Below are 24,506 nucleotides of genomic sequence, written 5' to 3' on the forward strand. Positions count from 1 at the left end.
GGATTGCACATAAAATCAAATGATGGCTGGAGAGGTTCCTGTCCATGCCAACTAGCACACCCAATTACAAAATGGAGTCCCATAAAATGTTCGACCATTCCAAAATCACCCATTGAGTCCTATCAGGTAGGTTTTGGCTTTTCCAAATGGTGGAAAAATAGGTTAGTTAGCTGTAAGGCTATGTGATAATGGCTCATCTGCATACTCATAGAGTAGGGAGACAATGTCAGAGGTGGAGCTCACATAACCATGCTGGGCTACTACCAGGCCCATCACAGGCCCATCTCATGCCCAGAGGAGCACAAGGACACAATGGCAGGCAGGAATCCAAGCTACCGACTCCCCAGGAGCAAACGTCTTGTCTGGACACTTCCCAGGGTTGTCCCAGGAGACCCTCAGCCCCATTGTCTAGGTGTGAGGCCCATCACAACCCATCTGGAGCAGCTCTCCAGATGTCCTTTTAGAAGGTTGCTGCCTAGGGGGTAGGACACATTATGGGGAAGAGCATTTGGGCATTGTGCAGGATTTATTACAGAATGATCGGGGGGGGGGGGGGGGGGGGGTGAACTAAAGGCTTGAAAATGAGGGATTTATGTGTTCTGGGGAGGAACAAATGTGAGGAAGTAGATGGGAAAGGGTATAAAAAAGGCCAGTCTCAAATGGATGTTTTTCCAGTCAGCATGCAGACAAGTCATGGCCTGCTCCTGATCAGCATGGTCTGACCCATTTTCTTCTTAAATTCCTTTCAAACTCTCTTGGGTGAGGGACTGCCTACACCATGCCATGTGCACATCTGTGGTGCCAGCAGCTGGAGTCAGACCATGGGTCAGAGGGTCCTTGTGTCCATGCTGCCAACAACCAGAGCAAGTGCAGGTGTGCAAGGAAGCCTCATCCCTCTCAGGACGTTTGATCCAGCATGATACATGTTCCTCTAACAGCAACAAGTTTTCAGTTCTCTCCTCCATTTTCCATGGGCCTAAGTCCTAAACAGATTTTTCAGAGCTTCACTATAATTCACAGAAAGTCCCACTAACACTAGTGGGGATGCCAGAATATCTTCCAAAGTTGGGCTTGTGGCAATAAACACATTAAGCTTCACAGCAAAAAGGCTAAATATTGATTTTTTAGAATACAGACAATTAAACTTGGTTCTTAGGCATATAGTAGGGCCAGGGTAGAAAGTTTACATTGCTGCAATCATGTGAGAATGTCTCTCTAGACAAATAAAAGACTTCATTTTCAGTTCTATTACTCCCACATCGTTTACAAACAATAAAATTAATTTCCAGTTTGAATAAATAAAGCCTATTAAATTGGTTCCTTTGCCAACACTTTAAAGTTCTATACTGAACTTGTTTTCAAAACCAGCAGTGTCGGTTAACAAAACAAAAAATGTCACTTACTGTTTTTGCAATTAAGTCAGCTCCATAGATACAAGTAGCTGATTGGGGTTAAATATCTCAAAAGGAATTTAATTCATTTGCTGCTTGCAAATCATAAAGAATTATACCAATTTTTGAGTTAAACAAGTTGTTTAGTACAATGAACATTTTAGAGTTTGTGACCTTTTATGCTGAAATGCAAGGAGACAACTTTTCAGAAGCTAAAAGTTCATTTATATGATATTATCAGGAATGAGGGCATCGTTAAAGGCAATCTGACAAACTTTGAAACTAGTAATAGACTGGTCCATCCGAAATACCTTCCTACTTCCACTGAATTCTCAGATTTCCCATCCCTCAAAATTTATCCACCTGCAGCCAAGGTGAAAGAAGGAAAGAACCTAACTGTTTGGATCCTCAAAGAGGTAGAGCCTAGAACTCACAGAATTCTCTCTTCTTCCAGGCTTGGAAACCAAGCTGTCATATTAAGGCCGTATAATACATTAACCTATGCATGGGTTGTGTCTTTCTCAAGATACAATGAAGTTATATTTACAACAGTTGTTAACACAATGTAAGTCAATAAATGTAAGTGTTTTTTTTGTTTTAAAATGTGTATTTTCATCAAGTTGTCTTCACTTCATCGACAGTCTTGCAGTCACTATAGTAAAAGAATAAAGACAGTGGCCAATTTTTATTTCCAAAGCTCTTCCTCCTACACAATTTAAGAAAAGATCCTCCCATCAGCAGATGGAGACAGAGTACACATGTTTTGATGTCATCTCTCACCACAGAATGTAGACAGCATCCATTTGGTTGATCTCTGCATTTTCTTTAGGATTGCAGGGTAATGAATCAACATACTTTGGATTTCAGTAATTTCCCCAATTCTAAGATTTTTCATTGTTTCAAATTACCTAAGAATTGTGTTTCTGGGTCTGGCTATGTATCTTAAGGCACAGTGTGTTGTAGAGCCTACAATCGGCATAACAGCAACATAAATCACCTGTTAACTTCCATGAGAGATATTCATGCAATACTGATGTATGATATATTTATTCAAATTTTTGTTAATTATTTTTTGCAATTACATTTGCATTATAAATTGTGGATTTACATGAGAACATTTTTTTTTTAAATGTAAATAACGAGCTTAGACAGCAAACTAAGCACTAAGCGTTTATAAATTTTCTCACAGTTCTTTATTACAAAATATATTTTGTTTTGCGCCAGGTAACAGATAGAAAGTAGGTGGTGCCTGAGTAATATGAAGTGCCATTATCAGTTACTTGAAAGAGATACTGCCTTATAGAAGTATACTTAATTTCACTTTCAAAAGCTCTCTGCAATTATTCTCTGTTCTGCAATTGTCTGCAGTTATGCTTTGATCACTATACGTTGAGTCCATATTCATATGAAGGAAGTACATGGGTACAGCCAAATCCTAAATAACAGTGTTTATTAACGATTCTCAAACATGTGAGGATAAGCTCTCAACATGCTACTGAAGTAACTGTTTCCTGGGTGTTTCCATAACACAAAACAGCACAAACTCCAGGGGTTAAAAATTAATGCCGTACTATTTTTTCTCATATCCTGAATAACAATCAGCACTGCAATGCTTCAGAAAACAGTCTGTAATTAAAAAAAAAATAAAAATAGGGCTAGTTGAAACCAAAATAGATCATTTAGTTTAACCGGTGTTAAAACTTGTCTTCTGTCTCCCTGTGCTGAATAGGAATTGTCATATTTCCTATAGCTGACCTAGTAAAAAAGAAGATAAGAAAAAAAATACCAAAATGATTATTCCATTATCTTAACATTTTGCTAACAGCAACACAATATCTCTTCCATTGCCATTCACTACTGACTTTCTAGTCACTATTTTGGATCACACAGTTTCTGCCACTCCCAGTTTTGATTTGCTGCGGTTTGTTGTTACCACAATTCAGTTGTTTCCATGCTTGGAAGCAAGGTTTCAACAGAAATCCTATCCTCTCTCTCAGAGTATTTAAAATGTTCAGCTTCACAATAGGAATGGGAAGAAGCATTCAATCTCCTCAGTAAATCCATGCCTATAGCTTCCATTACATTTCAGTCAAACTCAGTGACTTTGGTTCTATCCTCAAACTTTGTCTGATTAAACTGACTCTTTGTGAACAAGTCAGTGAAATATTGTATTTAATAATGGTCTTAGATTAATGTAATCCATTACTTTTTCAATTAGCTTGCTACTCATGGTTACTGCAAAGTGTATGCAAATTTTAGGTCATGGATGTTTTCAGCTGATCTGTTTGGATAGACATGATGCTCTTTCAATGGAACCTTTTGTTCATTTTCAAACATTTTTTGATTAATATAAATTGCTAACATATCTCTTCATTAGTTTGCTACTTTTGACTAATGCAATAATTTAAGCAAATTAATTTTGTTGTTATTGTTGTTTCATTCTATTCCTTTGACATCACTTCAGTTCTCAAAATACTATTTAACTGATGCACAGATTTTTGTGCTAGCATTTTCAGCAGGAAGGAATTTCACAAGATACTACCTGTAATTTCCCTGACAGTATTCACAATCTGGAACTATCGAATCCATGAGCAAAAGCTCTTGTTTGCTGACTACAGATGACATCTTAAAGCAGATAGCACTAATTTTGTACAATTAAAAGGACATTAAAAAAATGAAACTTGCTCAGATTATGCTGGTGATAGTAAAATAAATAAATAAATAAATCATTCTTCATTCAGTTTCAGAAGTATTCCCTTATATTATCTCCTTTTCTATGTAATGCAGCATAGTGAATCATAATGTGTCTGTAAAAAGCCAAATCCAAATCCATTAAGGAACTGCTCAGTAGAAGGTGGATCTGATTTAGAGCATGCTAAATTTCATTCTACTGAAGGAAAAAATAATGATTCAGGAAAAGGAGAAGAGCCATAACATAAGTCTGTCATTTCTTAACCTAATTATACCTAATTTAATGTGAATTATACATGATGTAATAAAGTGATAGTCAGAATAAAAATGTTAAAAGGAACAACGTGAAGAATGTACTGTTCTACATGTACAGTCAACAGGATTAATGTTAGAAATTGTAAAATTAATTACATGTAGGAAGGTATAATAAACCTAAGGAATGGTGATCAAATGAATGCTGAAAAAAAAACACAAACAGAAGGTAGAAAATAGTATTCAGAATTTTGTCTCTAACTGGCCAACTTGTATTATAGATATGCTTTAGCTGCCCATAGGTACAAAAGTATGAACATTAAATGAGTGAGTAGGATTTTCTGTTTGGTCTTCAGCCGCTTACAGTTATCTCACAGATGGCTTCTGTCTCAATTCAGTTTAATCCAATCAACCAACCTCACTCTGCCTATACTCACCTATAAGAATGTTTTTTGGGGTGAAAAACAGCTGCTTCTTCCGACTGATATTGACATAAGGAATATAGCAACATCACTTCCTCTCACTCATCATGTGTCCATGGCTCTCAAGGTCAAAACTGCTGAAACCAAGGTAAAGGGAATTGAGTTTGTATAGTGCTGTATGTCACTGGGTAGTATTTAGAGCATTAGGTAGCTACTGCAGGTCTTGAAAAAGCAATTGCTTTCATTCTTACAGAGTATTATTCAATGTTCGCTTCCTAAAAAGCAAAAAGAACGGGAGAGCTTATTATTGGGCTGGTAGTAAGTACTGCTAAGTGCACCTTACAAGAAGGATTTCAAAATGTGTGCTGTAGCTGCATTTATGAGATCTAATTCTTGGAATTGTCTAATAAAATCTGAAATTTAATGACACCAGGTTATTCCTAATATTCTTTCTTTAAATTGTTTTAGCATATAATAAATGACCCTGTAGTTTTTAACTCGTGTTTTCCACTTTGAAATATTTGAGGGGTTAGAAAGGGAAAAAATAGTTTAAAAATAAAATATATTTTGAGTTTTAAATATATATATATATATAAATTTCAGTGGAAAGGAAAAGAAGTTGAATGTGATAGAAATGGAAAATTTTCAAAGAGTTTCTATTTTCGTGTTATTAAATTAAGAGTATATTCTTAGCACTGCGCTGCATGCCTTTCTTTAGCTGTACTCAAGTGAGCAAAGCAAGCTAATACCTCACTACATTAGACAGGGACTAAGAATATTCTGGGTACAAAGAGAAAAATCCTGAGCCTTTGAAGCCAATGCAAGTTTGTCTCTGACTTCAAGAGAGGCCAGGAATTCACCTACTGTAATTAGAGGTCAACAGGCCATCAGCTCACAGCCTTCCTTCAGCTCTGTTATTTTCCCTTCAGTCCTGTCTCACCACTTTTATTACAGTACAAATCTGCATCTGGAGCAGATAAGGCTTAAAGGAGGCAGATAAAGGAGAATTCCAGGAAATGTGTGTCTGTTCAGAGAAATGGGATAAAAATGATTCCCAACAAAAAAAGTGCCCAAGATTCAACTTCCAATGTTTAGGGATACTTTCAGGAGGTGAGGTACAGCATGGCTACTAAACTTGCATGTAACGTTGCAGTCAATGAACATTACACTGGCCATGGGGTACACCATGATCCAAAAGAATGAATGAAACAGTTTATTTGGCCAATTGTCATTTACGATAAAATTAAAGATACTGGAAAAAGGAGAGCTGTATTTTACCCTCAGATAAAACTGGTTGACAAGAGATTAAATGTTCTCAGTTTTTGTTTTGCTTTCTTTTGATGTAGAGAAATAAAAATAGAATAAGATTGTCAAATATCAGTTTGTATAGGCATGGTGGGTTTCTCTTCTAATGCATTAGAAATAGAATATTACCTCCTTGCAACTGTGAGAGATAAATGCAGTGATGTACTTTCAATTTTCAGTATCTAGCAAAATAAAAGTAATATAAATGGTTAGTAAATTTGCAGTATCCATACTTCTGTAAGTGTCAGATGGTTCTGTAAATATATCTATCACACAGCCATTCAAAGACCTATGGCCAGAAGTGAACAGTAGAGATGTCTGAGTGAAGCTTCATCCAGAGAGGCACCTGGTTTTGCTTTGAAGAATCCATTATTTCCAAAGGCAGTTTGTTCCATTGGCTAATTGCCTTTACAGTTGAAAATGTCTTGCATGCATCTTTTGAATTTGTCCAGCTATAACTTGAAGTTGTTTACTTCATGTGGCTTTTCTGATGGATTAAAGAGCCCCTAATACCTGGTATTTTCCGCCTGCAAAGGAACTTATCCATCATAATCAAATCAGCCCTCAGAGCTAAACAGATTGACCTCTTTAGAGTTGTAGTGCTAATGGAAAAAAAATAAAAAATAAAAATAAATAAAAAAAATTCTAGCCACCATCTCTCTTTTGTGGCTCTTCTCTGCACCTTCTTCATTTTTTAACATATTTTTTAAAAATGTTGACACCAAACTTGTTGTCACTTTTTCTTCCCAAGTGCTGTGTTTAAGGGTAATACCTCTTCCTTATTTCTCTTCATATTCTCCCAGCTTAAATCCCAAAGCCTTGAGGGCTTGTTTTCTGTCACAGTATGGCAAGACAAGCTCATAAAACTGAGTTAGGATGAGCTAACGTTTATCTATAGCTCTTTTCAGAGTCCATGCCTCCTTGAATAAGTGCTCCTTTTTCAACAGCTTTTACCAACATATAACAAGTTAAATCAAAATGAAAATTACATTTCCAAGTTGGCTATGTTTTACATTTTTCTCTGAAATCTTGCCTTAAAACTGACTTTTGTTTAATATTGAGGATTTCAAAAAATATTCTTTTTTTTTTCTTGTCTTTATTATTTGTGAATCACTTGTCAAGAACATTTTCCAACTTTATCCTCAAAATCCATAGCAAGGATGAGGGCATAGAACTATTCAATAACCAATTTTGATGAAAATTGTTGAACAAAAGCAAATAAATAAAAAGAGCAAGTCTCTTTCAAACACTGCAAAATGGAAATGATTTGTGAAACTTTGCAGCGTCTTATAATTTCTTTATGTTTGGTTTGATTTTAATTTCTTTCATCTTACTTCTCCAAATAATTCATTTTCATTTTTAGTTATAAACATGCAGCTATTTTCCCTACGTCACTCCCTGTAGCCAAACTGCACACATGATTTCTTTTACTTTTCTTCAGAAAAGGACTTCTATTACCCTATTAGTTCTTACCTATCCTTTCTTAAATTCAGTCCCATTGTGTCACATATCAAAGACAGAAACACTTGCTTCTTTTGCTTTGACACAGTGCTTTACGATACCTAATTCATAATCTCTGCTTGCCATTCTGATACACTGAAAAATTATGTACAGTTCACTACGATCTATTTAATTTATACAGGGTTACTTTTCAAGAATTTACTTCTGAATGAATATCTGTATTTGCAATTTTTCATCATAGTGTTCATTTTTCTATTTTAAATTTATTTTTGATTAGCATGGACAAGAATTTTGGTAAAACATAAGAACTTTCAGACTTACTTGATATCAGCTCAATTCCATCTCTGGAATTGAGTTAAATTTGATCTGTAGGGAAATTCAGCAGGAAATCTTGCATGGCACACACATAAATTTGCAGGCTTCGGATCCATATTTACGTGTCCAAATGTATTTACTTAATAATGGAATCACTATAGTAATTACATTCCCCTTAGATCACTATTGCAGTACGACATTGCTCTCAGGCAATGAAAACTGCCATGGCTACTTTCAAACTAAATCATTTGATGTACCTTGACAAAATTTAAAACCTGTTAATAGAAGAGGAAGTTGAATGTTGATCTAGTTACATCTTTTCACTAGAAAAAGTGCAAAGACAACAATGGCAATCACTGATATAGTATAGATTTTGTTTCTGGAGGGACTTAAGTAGGCGAGAGCTTTTCTCCTTAGGTATCTGACACATAGGATAGTACAGAGGCAGAAACAATTAGGGATAACACAGGAAATATAAGTAGGGAACAAAATATTCACTATTTCTGATAACATAAGAACTAGAAGGTATTTCACCAGCTAGTCATTAAAACTATTATTCAGTAGGTTTAAAGCCCCCCCCCCCCCCCCCCCCCCCAAGGTATTTTCTCACAACACCCAAAATTAAATTGTGCTACTTTTTTCAGAAAGTATTCTGGAAAATGAAAGCAAGTTGAAAAAGTAGTGGAAGAAAGACCCATCAAGGTCTTCAAAATGCTGTGATGTGGATGCAATCTCTGGTTTTAAAAGGTTTTAAGGTGTTAAAACATCTATCCGTGGAAATAAATATTACTTGTACTTCCCATATCCTTATACTACTTCCCCCAGTTTACACATTTGGCTACTGTAAAGTATAGAATATGGCTTAAATGGAATTTTGGACTAGAATGGTACATTTTTTTGATGTGCCTAGAAGTATTTTACGTAACACCATTTTTCTGTGGCAGTGTTCTCTTTTTAAATATCTAGACCATGATTAAAATGTCCACTGCAGAACTAAGACTGTAAAGGCTGTAATTTCTATTGAAGGGGAAAAATTACTTTGTCTAGTTAGTCATTGTGAAATCTACTAGTATATATCCATGCAGAAGTGGGATACAGCTTTTTTCTTGAAAGTGGAAGCTGTAAGTTTGAATTCTTTAAGTAGGACAGGCCATCGAACACAGGGTACAGACATCTTGAGTAAATGCTATCCAAATCAAACTAATGCATTCTTAAGAATGCATTTTCTGCCACTCAGCTTTTACTTTGAAGTAAAGTAGAAAATGATGGAGAGACACTTAAAAGCTGAAATGAAATACAGATTTAGCTTCTGCAAAATAATTATTGGCAACTGAGGAACCAGAATGACTAGGTAAGAGATCACAATGACCACAATGATCTTATTATGGGTCATCAGTACAGTTTTGCTGTGTAGAGTGTTGCTGTTAATAGTGTCCATGTTCAGTTTTTGACTAAAGAAGTACAGGAGTACCAGAAAGAGAAATGATACTACTGTTGTCTGTATATCTCAAAAAAAACAAAGTACAATGAAAGAGGGTTTATCACTATATGTTAAGTTTAGCTGAACCTCAAGAATATGGAAAGATGAAAGAAAAACTAATAAGAGAGTACCGCTGTTGGACAAAGCACCAGTATTTCATCACATCTTCAAATTTCATAATAGGGAAATAATGGAAAGTTCAGATAAAGTCAGAATATACAGGATCTTAAAAATTATAGTATGAAATAGGACATGCTAGCAGCATCAAATAAAGAAACATGAAGTGAATAGGTGAACAAAATGTAAGCTTAAGAATACAGTTAAAGAACGGAAGATTAAAAAAAAATTTAATAGAGGAAAAACGGAACACATATGGAAGATGAGGCAAAACCACAATACTGATGAAAAGGATAAGCTGCAACAGACACAGAACTTTACATAGGAAGAAGCATTTTGCAGTGGTTTCCTCACCCTTAAGAGTACAGGAAGCAATTCAAAGATAAATTTCCTATAGTATTCATACTCCAAGTGGAATAGGTAAAACAGCACAAAAGGCTAGATGGCTAGATGGCTGAGGCTAGATGATCAAAATCTATATGTAAAATTTATTGTTGGAATAACAGTCAACACTGTATTTTCAATAAAACTTACAATGCTTCATATGTCGGAGATCTATGGAGATCTTACCAGATGAGTCAGGTAAACACACATTGCTAGTTTCAACAATTTTGTAGCCAAACTGGAGAATGGGCAAGAAAATTTTTAACTCATTATATGTGTTCATTATATGTGCTATTTTTCTAGGGGAAAACAAAACAAAACAAAACAAACAAACAACAAAAAACAAACAACCAAACCAAAGCAAAGCAAACCAAAACAAACAAAAAAACCAACCCACGAGCAACAGAAGCACAAATATCTGGAACGTCATTTTATCATTAGAGAAAACGTAATTTTTACATTATACCTGTAGGAATTAATATGACTCCTAGGGCCTGCATAATTCAGGAAGCCAGCTTAGATGAGCACAAATGTGAATTATGCTTCACTTGAAGACAAAAGGTCTGAAGGCATTTTAGGAACATTATCAGGTGAAGGATCACAATTTTTGATCTGGATGCATTACTTCTGAAACTTCAGGTCAGAAGTGAAGACACTTCAATGGAATGAAAGAAATAATGATGCCATGATACCTTAGGAAGCACAAATTCTTTGTATAATTCTTTTTATAATGTTTCTTATTTTAAAGACCCAATGTTTGATAATAAGATAGTGGTACTTTCTGAAGCTCATATTTTTATGTGCATTTTTAAAATTTGGAGTTGGAGTTTATTTAAAATAAATTCACAAATAATTGAGTTTTGAAAGGTGTTTAACAGCTATCCCTCGTTACTCATTAAAGTTGCCTACACCCCTACCTTTGGATGTAAACACTGGAATGACATACTTTCTAGAGGCTGGAAAACATAACAATCACACCTCTACAATTTTCTACATTTTATTTTTACATAGTTTCAACATAATTACGAGGATGGCATTTCTTTTAAGTTAAAAATTAGGCTAGTTACACATCTGAATGATCTGAAACTCTCAAATGTGCTTCTCATTCCCTGAATTCTTAGAAATTCAGTAGCTAAATAGTAGACTTACAATTAAAACAAAGAACTGTGCATTATAACAACAAATTAGGAGCTAAAGTTTACTAGAAAACCCTTAACAACCTTTTTGTAATCAGCAACAGAAAAAATTCTGACTAAATATTACATTTTCTAAATTATTAAAATTGGTAGACATCTGGAATTATTTTTGACAATTATGTACCTAATGTAAACACACAGCATTAGGTTTTATTCTCTTTTTCCCTTTTCAGGTTGTTCTGTTGAACCTGTTGATATGCATGGCAGTTTTCTACACCGTTTATTATGTAGTCCTTTCCATTGGCTTTGCAGTATTCAAGTAAGATTTCCATGTCTCTACTATGACTACATGTTACAGATGTATATAGTGGGTAGAACCATGACTCTGTAGAGGAAGCATCCAGACTGGAGGCATACAGCCCATTATTCTGTGAACATATTTTTCAAATTCAGTTAAATGTTTATACCTGAACCTTCATTTAAATGCATGAAGTAAATAATACTCAAAAGTAAATATAAAATGCTGGCTCTAATATACTTCCTTGCACTTGTAAATAAATAAAATAAAAGATGACATGAAAAATTAAAAAGGAAAGATTTTATAGTCAATAAGAAATATAAATTATTTTCCCTTTGGAAGCTATTGACTAGCATGTATAGTGTCAGGCATTTTAAATAAAAAGATGGAGAGGAGATCACAGAAACTGTGTGCAATGGCAAGACCATAACATGAATGAAATGTAGAATATTCCATTTGGAATCTTATTTAAAAGCACCTATAATATGTTATGCAATCACTAAGGCATTATTGAAAATCTATGGTTAAATTTATTGATTCTATTTCCACAGGATTCAAATGTTGGATGGTTTGGCACCTTTTGATTTTAAGACAAATCCATCATGGTTTAACCCACATTATTTAGGTAATTTAATTTTTTTTCTTTGTTTTTTCCCCAGCCAAGAAAATAGATTACATCTGGATATAAACTCATTTTCCTTATTGACAATATTTTAGAGCCCTTTTCAGTAATATAGTGGGCATTAAAATTTCAGAGTTTGATTGTAATTCAGTCCCTAAACATACCTTTATATATCCTAATACAAATTCCTGCAGTATCATCTGAAGCCTTCAAAATAATTTCACTTTCCTAAACTGTCATTCTTAAATTACATGCACAGGTGAAATTTTTCTCAGACTTGTAATCTATTTTACAAAGGCAAACGACATCACCTGTAATTAGAACTTCTCAAAAGTAAATTGTTCAGTTGATCATGTTAAAAAGAGTGATAAAAACTTATGTATATTTGTACATTGACAATACAGATTTCAGATGAAAAAAACATCTCATTTGTAGCAATGGAAAAAGAAAATTTAAAACATATTCCATTAAAATTACTTTTCAAGGCTCTAATGTAATTACAGTATCTCAATATGATTTTTCTGTTCCAGAATTGTATCAGATAATTTTATGCAGCATGCTTATAAGGTGCCAAAGACAGTTGGTACATCACGCAACTTGGTAATATTCAGTCCTGCATTTTATCCACCTGAAGAAGTAACACGGAGTAGCAAAACATAGCAGGATCTGTTTGAAGGCTATGGGCACAGAGACAAACCTGAGCTCTCTGAATGGTGTTGCAAAGCAGAATTAGTTTGTTTAAGGGTCTCACTCATGCCTGTTAAAAACAGAATGATGTCTTTAAAAGATAATCTCAAAATAAAAATGGAAGTCTCAGCTCAGAACTGAGCTATTGTTACTGGCCCAGTTTTGTGGAAAAGTATACAGAACATCTGTCTGCACTGTATTTTATCTGTGTATGCTGTTTTTTATTATATCTGTATACATGGTTTTTACTTTTGAAATTACAGAATTATTGGCAAAATTTAAATGAATACCACTAACATTAAATCTAATAAATTAAAGCATTTATGCATTACAAACATTACTTTTTTGAAGCGCATTTTTTGTTTTCCTAACCACATGTGGTTTTATATTTTTCTTGGTGTTTTTACATTTTTTTTAACTGCTGGATAAAAGATCCATATTACAGTAAGAACTAATTGACTGTGTAAAGAAAATAATAAAATTGAGAGGCACAAAATGCTGCCAAATATATGAATTAAATACAGCAAAAAATAATAACATTCTCTCTACTCCGAGTTACAGTAATGTTAGCTATTACATTACTACAATTAAAAAAAAAAAATTCAGTTAAAAATGGGAGTTCAATATGCCTAGGGACATTAAAACGAAGAATGAAAAGCCTTCAGATTGAAAATCCTATGAATCAGTAGTGCGCTGTTATTGCCCGTTCGTTACATAAGCACCAAGGGCTGAAGCTGGAGGAGACATCAGGCATTTTCCATTCAGCCCCACTAGCTCAGGTAGCCACCCAGCAGGACACGAGGGCTGACCCGCAAGGGTTTCTCTTGGTCCTACCTTCCATACTGGCACGAAAGTGCCCTGCAAGCAAAGCTGAGCGAGGCTTTGGGGAAGCTTGCACCTCCCAGCAGAGCAGGAGCACCTCCACGCCCGGCCTAGCACCTCTGCTCCATGTCGGCCTAGGTGGTTTCTGCAGGCCACACAGCTCGCCTGTGAGGCGGACTTCCATGGTCAGCTTGCTGTATTAGTGTCTCAGCAACGTAACTCAGTTATTGTCACTTGGTGGGGAATCCTCTCTTGTCGTTTAACATAACACAAAGCCAGACAATGGAGATGGCAGGTGTACGCGCTGTGGTGGCAGTATGGCAGTTGTCAGCCTTGCTATCAGAACTGAGAAGCCAGTCCTTCTGGTTTTATGCACCATGAGATCCATATGGATGGCCTGTGCTGGCTTCGTAGGCTCTCTGCTCTCTTTCCCCTTGCATGTCTCATCTTTAAGTTGCACTGATACATGTGTATGATGCAAAGAAGTGGACAGGGAGAAAAGTGTGAAGGTTCATACTGAACGTAACCCCTTAACCACATAGTTCTGTTTTGGAAGAGAAATAGTTGCCCTATGTCAGTATCAGCGAAGTCTATTTAGTGCCATACACAAAGACCCTGGACAGACAGTCTCTGAGAAGGATTTCCACACTATTTCTCTTTTAGGCAACACATAGAGCATTGTTCGTCCTCATGTTTTTTACACAAAATATGGAACATTTGAAAGTCTATAGGGAAATTGGGATACAACCCATGCAGGTGTCTGTGGTAAAATTAGAAATGAACTTTATAATGAAAACATCAGTGTAATATTTGATCTAATCAGAAATAATTTGCATAGCATTGTATCAGAGATTTTAACATCCTAATGCTATTACCTTTGAATACAAGAAAAAAGTCTTTCAAAACTATGCTTGGTGTAAGCATCCTGTTTTCATTTACAGTTCTTGTAGTCTCATTGGAAATAACCTTCTTCATTTGTGGCCTGCTATTTGCCCTGGTTGTGGAAGAATGGGTTTGGGATTATGCTGTAACAGTTACTGTTATTCATATCATCATAACCTCAGTTGGTAAGTAGGTTTGCTGCTAAATATATGCCTAGTGTCACAGACTGAAGGACCAATTGACCGTGACTCACCCACTGTACTATGGGACTAATGTTATCATTCTTCCTTGGAGCTGAATACACATTCATCTGTACTTTCCATCCATTTGATTTATCCATGTATTTAAATCTTGACATTTAAAACTTGATTCTGTATTTGCTGGAGTATTAAAAAAATAATAATAACAAAACAAAACAATTTTCTTATAAAATTTCAGAGTTTTAGCTTGTAATCTGACAGTTAATGTCAAATATCTAGCCTAAACACAATTTCTGGGAGGTGTGTTCCTTTAAACAAGAAAGTAATAGTTGTCCATTTCTGACATTTTAAGAGTTACTCATTAAAACTTCAGCACTAATTCAAAGCAAAAATGAGACTTACTTCAACAAAGATGATTCAGAGTTTTTAAGTTAGATAATTTGAACTGAATTTCATTGAGGAAATTAATGCATTTTACCACTGAAGCATTTTTTCTTTCTTTTCTTCTTCTTTTTTATTTTTTTCCTGAAACTCTTCCCCTTTTTGCAAATGAGGAGAAAAGAACTGGCTGCTGTACATGAGCGTCACCACCATTTTGTGCCAGTACCTAGTATCCTGCTCCCTCTTCTCATGTTGGTTAGCGGGAGGCTGCTATGGCTGATTCAGAAATACATTTTAACCCCATCCACATGGGGATTTTTTTCTCCTATAACAATGAGCTTAATATTTGTATTCTAGAATTTAGGAATAGGAAAAAATCACTGTCAAATTAGAACTCCCACTCTACTACATAATACTTAATCTTCCACTTTCCAATGCTTCATTTGTCTTTTAACAGTTTATATAAGAAGGGATTCCTTGATTCCCATGTCAAGTTATGCCAGAGACCAATAAAGAGTTCACCTTAAAAAATTAATCATAATTTCTCATCTACTGAATTTGGTTTCATAGAATTTAAGCTACAATTATTCTTTATGTATTTTTTTAATTTAAATCAAGGAATTTACAAAAATTGCAAAAAATTCTTCTTTCTATATATTTTATGTATTAAACTACCTTCTATCATTATATCATATGGTGCACTTTGATCTCCAAACAACACCAGAACTGTTATTGTTGCTTTCAAATGGCCAACCAAAGTTCAACTGTGCTGCCAGAGCATGCAGCATGCCTCCTAACTCCCTTCAGTGCCTCAACAGCCCTGCTGGCTCTTCTGGGGGCTGATACGGGCTCATATTGATCATACGGTGGAGATATTGGTCATCTTACGAGACACAAGGGTAGCTGCATGACACATAGCAAAGCTAGGTAACTGTGAAGACTCAGTGCACAGTTCTAGCCTGTCTTTCATATGCTATCACCCATTAAACTGAAAACATTAGACAGGTTAAATTATTTGCATTGCAGCAATATGGAAGCACTCTACTAGGTGATCAGTGTCTCCATTATGCTAAACTTTGTACAGCTAAGTAGTAACAAAACATTTCTTTTTCAGAGATTTTACAATCTAAAACTTCAATTTAGCACACACTTTTAATGTTTAAAGACAACTTCCAGTAGGATTGTCCACCCACATTCATGCAACAGTATGACCAAATATCTGAATGATTAGGACCTCAATAAGAGTTTGCAATTTCAATAAATCTAAAGCATGTAATTTCTGAAAGATAACTGAGCAGATACCGTATACTGTAATGCAATGTTTGCATACCCTCATACTTACTGTTTAAAAACTTACACTTCTCCTTTTCTTTTCCTTGCAGTTATGTCTGAATTCCCTCTGATGTTACACTGGTGGCTGGCATTAGGTAAAATTAAAGTTCAAATCACTAGAATCTAGAAAATTTGCATTTACAGTATGATTTCATTTTCTATTATATGTCTGTTGTCACAATACTTTGGGAATTGTCAGTATTTAAGGAAGAAATATATTCTTTTCATTTACACTTCTTTTAAGGACACAGGCAAGTAGCACTAAGCTAACACTTGACTTGCCTTAAAATATCACCTATTTTAAGACCAGAATGTACACAATTTATGTTATTCTTCCTACCAAACAGCAGATATGTTCACATTGCTGAAATGAGCCATGTTCATTCCTGAATAATCAAGCTATCTATTTCATCAAATTCAGGAGTCAAAAAGACAGTTAGCCAAACCAGTCTTCCTTGGTATTCTTTATAATCAATGGAAAGAAATAGACACATTCAGAAACAGATTTTAAAAACACTATGTACAGGTACTATGATAGATGAGAAAAATCTCAGTCATCACATTTCCTTACAGTGAATAGCAAATCTATATTTTAGAATGTTTAATTTACTGTAAAATTAGAAATATAATCATGCAGTAGTATATATTATCTTGGAAAACAGTTAAGGGAGAAAGTACTGGCTTCTGCTCTTCTTTCTTTTATGAAGTATAACATGGATCAACAGCTGTAGTAAATTCCTAAAAGACAGAGACAGGCAAATAAATCCCTTGTCCTGCAACTGGTTTTGTATCAGCAACTACCGGGACTGATCTCTGTGTGGGTGGTTAAAGTCTTCGGCAAAATGTTTAAGTAAACAGACCATTTAAAAAATCAATAAATAAGAAAAGCTGACTAAAGTTTTATTATAATGTTTGTATTCCACTGCAAAAATTAATACAAAACAGTCATGCTTTTTCTTTCAGGATCTGGAGTAATTTCCATGATCTGTGGAGGACAGATTTTGGCATACTGCTTGTTCAAAGATAACTTCATTTACCCAGTTCTAGATGATTTTTGAAAAGACAATTTAGAACTTGTTTTTATATTTGTATAATTTCAAAGATTTATTTAACAGCATAATTAAAATGAAGCTAGAAACTGTCTAATCATAAGGCTAGTATTTAGCTTACCAGAACTCTTGTATCTTACATTTGTTTGCAAAGTCAATGTAATGACTTTTAGCTATTGTATATAATCACTTTTAGCTTTTGTATGTACAATTTCCATTAAGCAATTAGACACACTACTTCCGTTTTAAAACAAATAAACCACAAGGAGGATAAGAGTAATGATGCAGCACTCTTGCAAAATCCTAAAAGAAAAAATGGATTTGTATTTAATGTTTTCAGACCACTTGTTATCTGTTGCAGTTTATAAAATATTGACTGTAACTCAGGCTGGAGTCTGGCCTCTCACAAGTGCAGAACTTTAAAGTCACCCTAGCTGGCATACATCATTTTAAGTATAAAGCAGTCTTTACTGGCGAAACCCTAGCAAAGAAGACCCCTTGAAGAGCGCATATCTCTGCATATCTCTTTCCATCTTAAAGCTCTCACCTAGAAGGTGCTCAAGACAGAAACAGGCAGACTTACAATCATCAATATTTAGTTGATTCCCTGACTTCCAGGAATGCTACAGCCAAATGTTTTCTGTGACAGCTTCAGGCCATTCTGTCTTTCACTAATGATCCAGTTATGGTGTGACTGTGCTGGAACGATGAAAGGCAAATGCTGCCTACAGTCACTTTTTTATGTATCCCACAGCTGCATGTGGCCCACGCTGAAGTACTGGTCTATGGATAGTAGTAATCAAAAGAACAACAAACCAATCACAGTAGTGGCTGTATCTATTTAACCATAATAAAATCTTAATAGCAAAATTGCTAGGAGGCAAATTCATCTTAAATACAACGTTAGTAATTGAATTTCAACTGCAGTTTGCTTGGAAGAGCAGGACTGGATTGGTGTTTGCACAGGAGCACAGTGTTGCATTTGCCTTAATCTTACACAGCAGATGATGCCTCTGAAGAATATGTCCCCTCAAGATCTAATCAAACATTTTAAAACACATTGCAAGTTTTATAATTTGTATGTACATTTTAATATTGAAAGTACACATACAATGAGAAGCACATTTCAGACTCCCAAAAGTATGGGATAGTCTTTTGTGAATGATAGATACATAAGTAATTTTAGAGACAAACCAGACATGTAAATACACAGTACTGAAAAGACTTAGACTTTAGAAGTGGTTCATTAAGACCAAATGAAGTATAATACACTGTGTACTGAAGTTAGCAGAGATAATTCCAGAGAGTTGATTAACTGACCTGCATTGATGGCTGAACTGAGCCATGGACCACTTTGAGTTCAATGGATTTCTATCTCCATAAATATTAGTGTTCCCATAGCTGACTGGTGTTATCTGTTTGAAAGACATTTGCAGATTTCTTCTGGATTTTTTTCAGTTTAGAACTATAAAAATGGATGGGAATTAAGTAGTCCAATGTCAATCCATGCCTCTGTCCTAGTCCATATGCAGTTCGTGCATGTAGGTAGGGTACCATGTGCAAACATTAGTGGATTAAAGATAATCCACAGATGGAACAAGTTTCTATTTTTAAACTGGAAGGATTTTCCTCTTTGGGTGTCAGCCCTGCTGCAGCTTGCAATAGTTCTGTTGCCCAGTCTAGACATTTTTAACTTTTGTTTTCTCTTTAAAATCTTAATCCACCAGCAAGAAAATACCTTCAGACTATATAAAGAGAGCTTTGTCCCCAGAATTTCTCCAAAGCATTTACAACTAGGCCAGTAGTAGAGAAACAATCACAGTAAAAACTCTATTGAAGATTAAAAACCTTAGTCAAGCTATTAAAAACATCATGAGATTTTTCTATTACTTCCAAAAGTCTAACAATGAGACAGTTTCGGAATTATATATTATTATTTTTTTTCTGTTAGTGTTATATTGAGCATCAATCATAAATATTACAAATAATGTTTAAAGTGTAGTCCAAGTTCATATTAAACAAATTTCCATCCTGTAAGAAATATCAGTTATATCTGTTTGGGCATTACTTGGTTAGAAGGCTTCAGAGGTCTTATCTAAACTGTGTGATTTCTATTTGAAACACCAAAATGGCACTTTTGAATATAATAAACCTGGCTATTTCTGCAACAATAAAGAAGTGACCCACATGAGCAATTTGTATGTGATTAATTCATAACAGTCAAGACAGGTGGGAAAGAAGATCCTCTGGAGGAAAAGAAGGGCTTTCTATGTGTTTCACAACAGAATTGCCAAAGACTACAAGAAAAGCAACTGGGACATCAAAAGACAACAGCCACGTATGGAAAAGGAACAATGAAAGCAGGAAAGGAGAACACTGAAATGGGCAAGATCAGTGAAAGAAAAAAGACCTGCAGGCTGAAATTGTAACACTGGAATGTCACAATACAACTGCCACATGTACATCACAGTCTGTTTTTTGCTTGTGCCTACGTTATTTTAGGAAAGGTAGTCTCCACATCCAAAAATATCCCTATAATCTGTGATTTAATCTGTGGTTCCTGCCCCAGGATTTTCAGTATCCTCTGTTCTCTGGCTCGACCAGGCCCAGGAATATTGAGTAATTGAGTTGACATAGGTTTAGTCTTTGGTTATTTAACTCCTTCTGATTAGTAGTCATGAGTTTGCATAGGTGTCATGGGGGTGTAAATATTCTAGAAAATATTGCATGCAGAGGGAGAATTTATCCACTTCCACTCTGAGATTACAGGCAGAGTTTGCAGAGAAGATAGTTGGAACACGTAAACATTAGCTATAGAAACCAACGGAACAGTGCAGAAATGCCATACCTTAAAAGCACCATACTTAAAGTCATTTTAAGATTTCTTTTCAGAGACAAAATCCTTTCTGTCATTCCCAACCACCAACTGAGATAGATTATAGTTCTCCTCAATTCAGTCCTCTCCCTAAATGGCTCTGTATTCACTCTTTTTTTCAAATGGTGTCTTGCTCGTAACAAAGAATGTGAGTGAAATACTTTTTTTTTTTTTTGAGACTTTCAGTTTATATTCCTATTCTAACAGCACTGCCTTTGATGTAATGTCAGAGTGCAAAACACTTTGTGAAGTTGTTCTGGGACCAACAAAAGGACTCAACCTTGTAAACACAGCCAAACATAAAACTATACAGTACAGACAATGTAATGATTTTATTTGGCATTTTCCTAAAAACATAGATTTAAATACTTACAATTTCACAGTGAAGTAAATAACGAGCTAGTTCTTCAGACTAAGCCCATGATTTTTCTATCTCTCTAAAACACTTTATCAACCACCTTCTTTGTATCCAAAATTAAAAATGCAAGCAAAGCAAAAACCTACAGTACTCATTATTTGTGTACTAAAAATCCCAACAACTGCAACACTGATAAATACAGGAAACCGTCTGAGTAATACTAGATAAACAGCAATAGGTACATGAGTCACCTGACTGCAGTCTCCTAAAATTGATATTCATGCACAGGATTCCTATGGCCCATAGACTGCTGAATAGAAATAGTCATTGCGACTGAGTGAGCTTCATTAACCAGAGGAAAGATGTGAATGCCTTATACATTCTTCACTCCATCTTCTGGTATGTGTGTTGTCACACCAAAAAGTTGGATCCTCATTAATCTCCACAGGTATTGAACGCTTTATTGAATATTTTTTATATTCCAAATGTGACTTACTTAGAATATTTATTTCTTGGCTTAAGATCCTATGTAATGATCCATCTGCTCAGTAATGGCTAATACTCTAATCTCTCCTTTTTGTGAGCTAATCACAGCCCCAGACAGCAGGCACTGTCTCATTAGATGTCAGAGAGGATAAAGGTCTTAGGAATGGCTATAAAATTTGATGATGTAATTAATACCTTTATTATTGGCTTTACACCTTTTAGTGTGAGACTGTGATTTTAAGACACAGACTCATGCCCCAACTCTCCTCTGTTCAGGATGAATAATATGGATCCCTTAGGAGGCGTGCCTTCCTGTTCAGATGCACCTAGGTAATTATACTTATGTCATAGGGCAAGCATGCTTTAAGATGGACTTGCGCCCTACTCCATCTGTTTTCCAGCTCAGGGGACCAAATAAACATCTTACAGTTGTTTCCCGGTTCATATACACAGGTGTACTCTGCAAACAAGGATAAACAATGGGGAAGATATATGCCTGGACGTCATCCTGACATATAGGATGCTGGACTGGGGATCTGGAAGCAATACTAGGACACAAACTATGGGCAACCAAAACCTGAGTAAAAGCCCAGACCCCAATCTTTTAAGGCTATCTACCCCTAGAAAACAGTTGCAATCAAATACAAGGATGGTAACTGAAGCTGGAGCTTTTAAGAACTATGCAAAGGTACACTCAAATTCTTGCTGTCATTGTCTCAAATCAAAGATAGTCACAGGCTGGCCTTTCCTGTTCTATATGTTCCTGTTATGAGATTATTTGTTGTGGATTTTCAAAGTGATTTTAGTCCACTGCCACTTCCAATAGCAAAGATCTCATTATCTCCACTGGAACAATACTCTAGCAAAGGACCTCTTAAATGTACACAGATGCTCTCTCAAAGCTAACTTGTCACCAGATGTTCAGCAGCTGAAGGAGAATGCTCAAATACATTAAGAATTACCAATTTCATAGCAGTCTTCAGACACCTTTGCACTGAAATAACATCTACATCAGCAGCTTTCAAAATACACTGAAAATGTGTTTTGAGTTACTTCATGAAGGTTGAAAAGGGATAGGGGTCCACGTAAAGATTCATCTTTAAAAAGGACAAAAAACCAATGTATTTGATATCTCACATGACGATGTTAAATGGAAGAAAAAAATAGATATTAGTCAAATTACATGGGAAAACTCAGAAGTAAATTATATTTATATTAATTTGTATTTACCATTTAAAATTAAGCCGAATTCTGAGGAATATTTTTAACACTGCTTCACTGGAAAATGATAGCAAACTCTATGGAAGTAGGAAGTATTCCTTAGTACACTCCCAAGACAGAGAAGAGCAGCCAGCAAGGGGCAATAGCACATGGAAGAGGGTGTTTCAAGGTTGTAGTGTCTTTAGTACCCAGGGAGAGCAAAAAAGATTTTGGAGGATATGAACCAAATTGCATACCTGGGAGCAATTTTCTCGCTAATGGGAGATGTGCTGGTAACTAGGTCCGGGCAAAATTTTTCAGAAAATAATTTCTACACAAAAATTAGTTTTAAGACAGCCAAAACCAATTGTGAACACAGTTAAATGAGTTTTGCTTGAAAAAGAGAGGAGGTCAAGAGTGTCAATGACTGTTCATTTCAGTCACATTAGATTTCAGTTATGCCAGCGAGGCTCACACGGGTACCAGTAAGAAGAGAATGAGAGGTCTGGAAAGGCAGTGGATGCATTCAGATTTAAAGTGGTAAACTCTCTAAATCTAATTCATTAGTCGACTTTTTGGTGTGTCATATTTTTCAAGGAGCTTTTTAAGCTTGCAACACTTGATGTAGGAATAAATTTTATTTTCTAAACATTTACCAGTGATACATTTAAAGAAAAAACATCAGGTTGTAATTGAAAACCAGCTATTGTTTTCCTTTGTCATGAAATGAAGCAACAACAGGTCTTCAGGTTTCAAGCATATAAAATCAGTTTAGCTGAAAAACAAAGTTGCCTTAAACTGAAATATTCTCACAAAAATCTGCTTAGACTAGAAGGTATTTTTATTGAAAAAATAATTCTTCCCAAATGATAATGTTTCGTACTTTATTTGTTGCATATATTTTTAGAATGTGTTATGTATCACTAGATAACATTTGCAAAATGTTCCAGTTGCCGAGGTAACTATGTTATTTTAATGATCAGCAAAGAGGATCATTATGTAAAACATTATGTTAATTTCTAACACAGAAAATTGATGTCTTGCTGTTACCTTGAAACTGCATTTTTTTTTTTTTTCTACAAAGTGCCTTTTTCTATGAAGACTGTTACAGTTAAGTGTAAGAGTATCCTTTTCACACTGATTCTGGTTGATTTTGGAAGTAAATAAGGCAGAAAATGATATCTGACAAAAAACAAATAACCATATAGTTCAGAAATAGTATAGGAAAAAATGTTCCACATATTCTTAACTAAAACACATAGATACTTGGTGAGAATTTTAGGAAGGCATATACCTTCCTATAATTTCACTTTAAAATTTGAAATACATAATTGCTTGCTTAAGGAAAGCAAATTATAAAACTCATGTTATTATTAAGTATTGCCTATGATCAAGTATGCATAAGTATTGTCCATGATACAGACCGAATAATGAACAGATTAAGAAACTGACATTTAACTGCTGATATGTTTACTAGATTGTGTATCTCATACAGCAGTACAAATGCCGTGTAATTTTATTGCAATCTTAACTGTTCTTTTTGAAGCTGGAGTGAGACCTATGCTAATGTTATTAGTTTGTGTTGTGTATCTTTTCTCAAGCCTGCTTTCTCCATTGGGGGGAAAAAAGAAAAGTGTATTTCAAAATTATCAAAACTAAATCTCACACAAATCCTAGGGCTTATAATGTTGCTAAAGGACACAAGCCCCACAAATGCAGATAATTTCAAGCTACCAAATGCAAGTTTTGTCACCAGAAACTTCTTTTGCCTCTTCTCTGGGGTTTTGCCTATAGATTGTGTTAAATTATGAACGCTTAATTCTCTAGATGGAACTGGATTCTTTTATGTATTAGAACATGATATGCTCAAGACATCTGATAGCTCCTATATTCTCCTGACACTTAATCTTAATCACATGATCCATTTTAGAGTCAGTGAACTCTTCTGACAATACTCAAAGTGCATTTTGATGGAGAATATATTTATACAGACTGTACCTCTTCACTCCATGAAGCTTATTTGAATCCTTTCTCAAGGATTTCCTCTGCAGGCAAAGCTGTGACTTCAAAAGACATCAGCTCTTTCTCAAATTCTTTACCCTTAATTATGCTTGTTACACTTGTCTTCTATTTCGAGTCACTACCCCTGACCCTACCAATATGCCGAGGTTTGCTGATTTGTGCACACCACAGAGAGGTCTGCAAGCCAAAAATGTAAGAATGTGAAAACAAAGAATTATATTACATCAGTTAAATACTGTAAAAAGAACATATGATTATACAGCTCAGAGAAAGCCACCTATTAACTAATAGGATTAGGTATTAATTTCCCCTTTCTGGCAGCTTATGCCTCAGCTGTC

At 35.2% G+C, this 24,506-nt stretch overlaps 1 protein-coding gene across 1 annotated transcript; it reads left to right on the plus strand.

The window, feature by feature from the left end:
- Positions 1-4,871: 4,871 nt before the first annotated feature.
- TMEM244 (transmembrane protein 244) lies at positions 4,872-17,507 on the plus strand. The gene is made up of 6 exons (XM_066993187.1): positions 4,872-4,904; positions 11,188-11,273; positions 11,804-11,877; positions 14,325-14,450; positions 16,229-16,273; positions 17,142-17,507. Exons 1-6 carry the CDS (start codon positions 4,872-4,874, stop codon positions 17,234-17,236), a joined length of 459 nt encoding a protein of 152 aa, XP_066849288.1. The 3' UTR covers positions 17,237-17,507.
- Positions 17,508-24,506: the final 6,999 nt, after the last annotated feature.

Source organism: Anser cygnoides, chromosome 3, assembly GCF_040182565.1.
Source record: "Anser cygnoides isolate HZ-2024a breed goose chromosome 3, Taihu_goose_T2T_genome, whole genome shotgun sequence".
Lineage (NCBI taxonomy): Eukaryota > Metazoa > Chordata > Aves > Anseriformes > Anatidae > Anser > Anser cygnoides.